The sequence below is a fragment of the Priapulus caudatus genome, unplaced genomic scaffold (genome assembly GCF_000485595.1).
Source record: "Priapulus caudatus unplaced genomic scaffold, Priapulus_caudatus-5.0.1 Scaffold283, whole genome shotgun sequence".
In the NCBI taxonomy this organism is placed as follows: domain Eukaryota; kingdom Metazoa; phylum Priapulida; class Priapulimorpha; order Priapulimorphida; family Priapulidae; genus Priapulus; species Priapulus caudatus.
This window is the reverse complement of record NW_014577344.1, coordinates 157,415-163,327: the sequence shown is the minus strand read 5'-3', so window position 1 is coordinate 163,327 and position 5,913 is coordinate 157,415. Positions and strand designations below refer to the sequence as shown.

Genomic DNA, 5,913 nt, shown 5'->3' with positions numbered 1-5,913 from the left:
TGTAGCTCACCACAAAAAAGGACACAAATGGGTGAGTAAGAAGAAAATAATTGAACAACCATCGACGTACATTATAGAAACGATTGCCATCTGTATATCGCAATAATAATTTATAAACCAAAATGAATCACAATTTGTGACCGTAGATGGCGCTATACCCGCTTTGTAGCGATGGCGTTTGAAATAAATAGGTTATGCTGCGTTCCGACATGTTATGTAAATCTTTACTCTAATATAGACGTTTTATCGGCAGGGTGGAGAGGAAATAGCAATTTTGCATTAAAGATATTGTCAATGAAATCTTGTAAAACGAACCAGACGAGTGTGACACCACAGACTGTTTGTCTCTATATAATATGCTATATAATTGCCAAACCCTACCTAATTTGCATAATTTTCCGTTGAACCTGTCCTGACTAATGGCAATTCCCATTTTTGCCAAAAAATTGCCGTGGCTCGAAAGTACGTCGACTGGCGTGCTTCAAAATAGGACGTTTAATATGGGAGCATAGCAGTAACAACTATACCCAATTTCAAACATGTGGGCCAAACGGTTCCTGAGTTATCGTTGACCGAAGCGAAATGTTGACGGACGGACGGACGGACGGATGGACGTACGACAGACGACGACCCATGGCAATTGCTCAGCTTGACGATGGCCAGGTGAGCTAAAAATAGGGGGGTGTTTATATTTCATGTATTTATTATTTTTGCTTTGCTAGTATTGCAAAGTTTTTCGCTCAATCCTAATTTAGCACCACGGATTAGTTTAGCTATATATGTTAACTATAATCAGAAGTAGATAATAGGGACCCTATATAGTAGACCCTAATAGTGCCCTAATAGTGCCCTAATAGTATACCCTATAATATATACTACTAATATATACTATAATATATAATATATACCCTAATAGTAGACCCTATTATCTACTTCAGCTATAATAATATATACGAGGTTCCCAAACTAGGCTTGAGCAGTTTTTTTTCTGCTAGTGTTAGGTACTTTAGTTACTTGGTCGGAGTAATTAACGCCTCCCAACCTTCAGTACTGAGTACACACGAGACGTGACACCATAGCCTATCTTTTTTGGCCGTGGCTACGCGACCGGTTCCGGACGAGGAGCCGCTAGGCTACGTGTCCGGACATCATCTCACAGTGATCTTGCGACACGTACACGCATGGTTACGCAACGGGATGCTCTGCTGATTGCCGAGTGTGTGTGTGTGTGCGTGAGAGAGAAAGAGAGGGGGAGTGTGTATGTGTGTCTGTATGTGTGAGAGAGAGAGAGAACTAGAGGTGTGTGTGTGTGTGTGTGTGCACCAGTGTTGTAGTCGAGTCCGCACCCCCCGAGTCCGAGTCCGAGTCCGAGTTCGCGCCACCCGAGTCCGAGTCCGAGTCCACACCACCCGAGTCCGAGTCCAGTTTTGATAAACAAGTGCCGCAGAGCGACAGCGCTCATCTAACGTCTACTGCGGTGACTCTGTGGTGGAGTGGTGGGATTCTAGTAAACCCTGTTATCGTACGTCGAGCGGTTAAGATTTGTGCCCAACTGTTGACGCACGCACGCACGCACGGCCGAACGGACGGACGGACAGACAATCATGCGATTCTACAAGCTGCATCTGACTACGTCAGATGAGCTAATAATAATAGATCTATATGTTAAACAATTTTAATGAGATGATGGAAAATAAATCTTGACGAAGCATAGGAAAGTGTTTCACTTGTGCTTGATTTACTGTTAAATCAGCTATAATAACATTATTAATAACACAAATATATTATCTGAATATCACATGAGATACAAACTAACTATTACTCAAAACTCATCAATGCACAAAATTTTGAAATAACTTAGATTTGTATATAACAGCAATTATTTGAAGGTTAAAAATGGTTATGCTCACCTGTTAGAACAACATCACCTTGAAATTGTTTGCATAAAGACTTGACGATTTCTAATCCAATACCCCTGTTAGCACCTGTGACCTGTAAATATAGTAAAGGTAAACTGCAGGGTTTTTCCAGGCTCTTTAACACATATAATAGAGTCCAAAATGCCCTCAAAGCTACTGTATACGCTGTATATTTCGCGGTGGTTTAATTTTAGCAAATTTCGCAATAATAATTCATACAGATTCGAATAATACCGAATAATTCATAATTCACCCACCGCGAAATTAACCACTCACAAAATTGTCCGTCAAGTCTGAAATCGCGAAAATATCTGTACGCAAAAAATATGGCGTATACATTACTTTGTGACATCCCATAAATCCACTGACATATGCTGTGATTGCCGAATCGACATGCCTTATTTTCCAGCTGTGTTTAAACCAATCATGCTCCTGTTTTTTTTCTGTTTATTAGCTGAAAATGCAGTGCCCAAAAATGACACAGGTTATTGAATTTTAAAAAAATCTATGCATTAAAGGAGGTGAAATCCCATACCATATGCCAATCCGTTGATAAAACACATGCACTTCTGAAATCCCTGGAGGGAATAAACTAACCAAAATTAGTTTTGATGCACTCCTGATACTTACAACTTAACTCACCTTTAACAAATCACACTCAAATTATGGAATGGTTAAATGAATGATAACTTAAACACAAATTTTTAATATCTTAAGACATATTATTAATATTATGTATTATTATTATTACCATTATTTTAATTAGCAATTACCAATATCAAATACAGAACTGCCACTTCACACCATGCAACTACACATTCACCTCCAATCTTGTGTTTACAAAGCACACTATTATAAACGTTCATTATGAGTTTCCAAATTATGCCAGAACCCTATTGTTGGAATGAGAGCTTCAAGGGTTTCTGTGAACTGCTAGATGAGCAGCATATATAAAGTTTTTTTTTAAAGGTACCTTCAGTATAGCTGAGGTGGTATCATGTGTGCAAGGATAGTGACAAAAATTTAGCCAAGCTTTCTGGCGAACATACTGCCCATGAGGAGGGAATTATGCAGAAAACCAATTATGCTCACATTTCACACAGAAAATTCACAGATTTTTGTGAAGCTTGTAAAAAGGACAGAAGTGATGTGAACTGGGCCAAGAACTGGTTAGTAAAGTACATCAAATCTATCGACTTCTCCTGCAAGGAAAATCCGTACTGGAGGGGTGCAATGTCAGATTTCATACTGTGGCGTCTGTGGTTGAACCAATAAGGGCTGTAGTACTAAAGCCAAGCAGAGACAAGAAGAATAATGAGGTGGGAATTAGAGTTAATGGGCACCGCTCTCTCTGACTTTAATGACAAAGTTGACAGCTCATGGTGTGTGGCTAATAATGATGTCACAATGTATGTTCTGTATGATCATGGGAAACTCACAACTGTGATATGTAGTAGGATATTCTGCGAATGTGTCCAAAGGAATTTATAGTGACTTGGCAGAATACTCGATCTGCGTAGACCCCAGGTGGTATGTATGCGTGTGTAATAGTGTTCCTTGTACAGTAATGTGCTACACGCGTTTTCAGGGTGTCCGGAGAAGAGTAGGGCCTACTTTACTTTTACTTATAAATTTATTTGAAAGCCACGTTTTGATTTTAACGTGAGGGTTTTCACGTGCATGTCAACAAATGTATGCTAATGTGTGTAAGCCATACATGAGTTTAGGTTCAGTTTAATTTACAAACGTAGAGGTTCATTATTCTCCAGAATGGTGAGAATGTTTTGTGCATTTGTTGTAGATATTAGTGTACAGTAACAGTGACTATTACAGTGGATGCCTGCAGGTGTCACGTTATTCGCAGAGACTTCAAAGTTCAAGTATGAATCGTACTATGAAGCATTCTACTTTGAAGCTACGTTGGACTTAGCTCTAGGACTATAGCCCGCGTACAGTTGCCGCAGGCCGCAGTATCCTGCGGCAACTGTACGCGGGCTATAGTCCTAGAGCTACGTTAGACTGTGTATAGCCAAATTAACTATCGTGGCAGATTATAATGAAAGTGTCAATGACACTATAGCTCACCACAACAAGAGCCGCAGAGCGTCTGGGCTCATCTGAGGTCTGTTGCTACGGTTATAAACGTAACATTTAAAGGCATAAGACGACCATTGATTATGCAATTTTAACGAATGCTACAGTAACTGGCACCTTGTGTAGTTAATAAGTACATAGAGATGCAAACTACGGCTTTGAGCAGTTTTTTTTCTGCTAGTGTTAGGTCTTTAGTACTTGCGTCGGAAGTAATTAACGCTCCCATATCCTTCAGTACTGAGTACACACGAGACGTGACACCATAGCCTGATCTTTTTTGGGGGGCGCGCCAGTGGCTACGCGCCGGGTTCCGAGACGAGGAGCCGCTATGGCTACGTGTCGCGATCATCATCTCACAGTGGATCGTTGCGACACGTGACACGCAATGTTACGCAACCGGCGAATGCTCTGCTGATTGCGATGCGTGTGTGTGTGTCTGTGTGAGAGAGAAAGAGAGGGGGAAGTGTGGTGAGCTGTTGTACCTGATAATTGTGTGAGAGAGAGAGAGAGAACTTAGAGGTGTGGTGGTGTGGTGTGTGCCACCAGTGTTTGATGTCGAGTCCGGCGACCCGGCCGAGTCCGAGTCCGAGTCCGAGTCTCGTAGCGGCAGTGGCAGCACCGCGAGTCCGAGCCCGGAGTCACGGACGCGGGACCCGGGAGTCGCGAGTCCGTGGAGTTTTGATGATGAACAACGTGCCGGCGTGCCCGCCGCGGAGGAAGGCGACGACCGCCGGCTCATGAGCGCTAACGTTCAGGCGTGCGGGTGAGCTCTTCGGTGGGTGCGAGTGGTAGGGGATCTCTAGTAAAGCCCTGGTTAGTTTCGCGAGAAGGTGTGTTCATCATACACGCGCCGAAAGGACGGCGCGTGGAACTGCACAGGGATAGTCATCAGGAACCTTCTCAAGGAGGCAGAATGTTCGTTGGGGATCGTTATGAAAGTTTGCGCACGAGATGGCCCGTAACGTTTAAGGTGTCTCTGCAGGTTAAAGATGGGATAGCTCCCATCGCGGGTGACGGAAGTATGGCAAGCAACTATTTGTGGCCAAGACAGATATGAGTAAGCCTCATCCATGGTTATCCTAGGGAAATGCCTACAGGTGAAATAGAGAGCTGCCACGGTTATAACCCAATTAACAGCAGGCAAAAAACTACAGCAGTACACCTACCACCAACACATCACTGGCATGTAAGCCATGGCAAGTGCATACGGTACAATGTATACAAGCTGCAGTACAGAATGCCATAGAAATCTATGAGCCGATTTAAGGAGCATAAACCTTCGTGTTAACAAATTTGAGCTTCTGAAAATGTTCACTGTGACATTTGTAGCCTTCATACATCAGGACATGTATATGAATTCTACTAGGCAAACCGGCAGGTCGAAATTCTATTCTAAAAAGGACAGTCAACAAATCCATGTTGAACCGCTGCCTCTTGAAGGGTCAAAAAGGTCTATTCCGACACTTACACTCTTCGCAATGTCACAGGTCAGAAGGAATTGTCATGGCTTATCAGATTAATGCCATAAAAAATGCTAGTTTGCACCACCGCGAAAGACACAAAACAAGTTTTTACAATCGCATCCTGCTCAGACCATGTCCTGCAGAAAATGTCAAAAATCTTGCCCTGTCCCATTGACTTTGACCTGTGTGACCTCCAAATTTTCGCGCAAGGCAGGGTGAATGCGTCTTAAATACCTACCATGGAGCCATCTATACGCACCAACTATCGGACCAAGCGCTAGGTGCGAGCCGTGTTAGATTTTGTGGCCCGCGATTCTGCCATTTCTCCCTAACTCACCGCTTAGAAGTTAAGAGTGGAATGTTCCCCCTTGATCTTTTAACAAGCTACTTGACCCTCTGAACCCTTTGAGCGCCCAGCTTCGACACTCCCACTCGTT

General features: G+C 42.9%; 1 protein-coding gene across 2 annotated transcripts in view; it reads right to left on the bottom strand.

Annotated features, from left to right (window-relative positions):
- LOC106808512 (carbonyl reductase [NADPH] 1-like) overlaps positions 1-5,913 on the bottom strand; it is an 18,632-nt gene that overhangs the window by 6,377 nt on the left and 6,342 nt on the right. The window contains exon 2 of one of the 2 annotated variants that reach the window (XM_014811266.1): positions 1,911-1,992. The exons of the other annotated variant lie outside the window; for it this stretch is intronic. Within the exon in view, the coding sequence (XP_014666752.1) occupies positions 1,911-1,992 (82 nt within the window). The remainder of the gene's footprint in view (positions 1-1,910; positions 1,993-5,913) is intronic. 2 annotated transcript variants of the gene reach the window in all.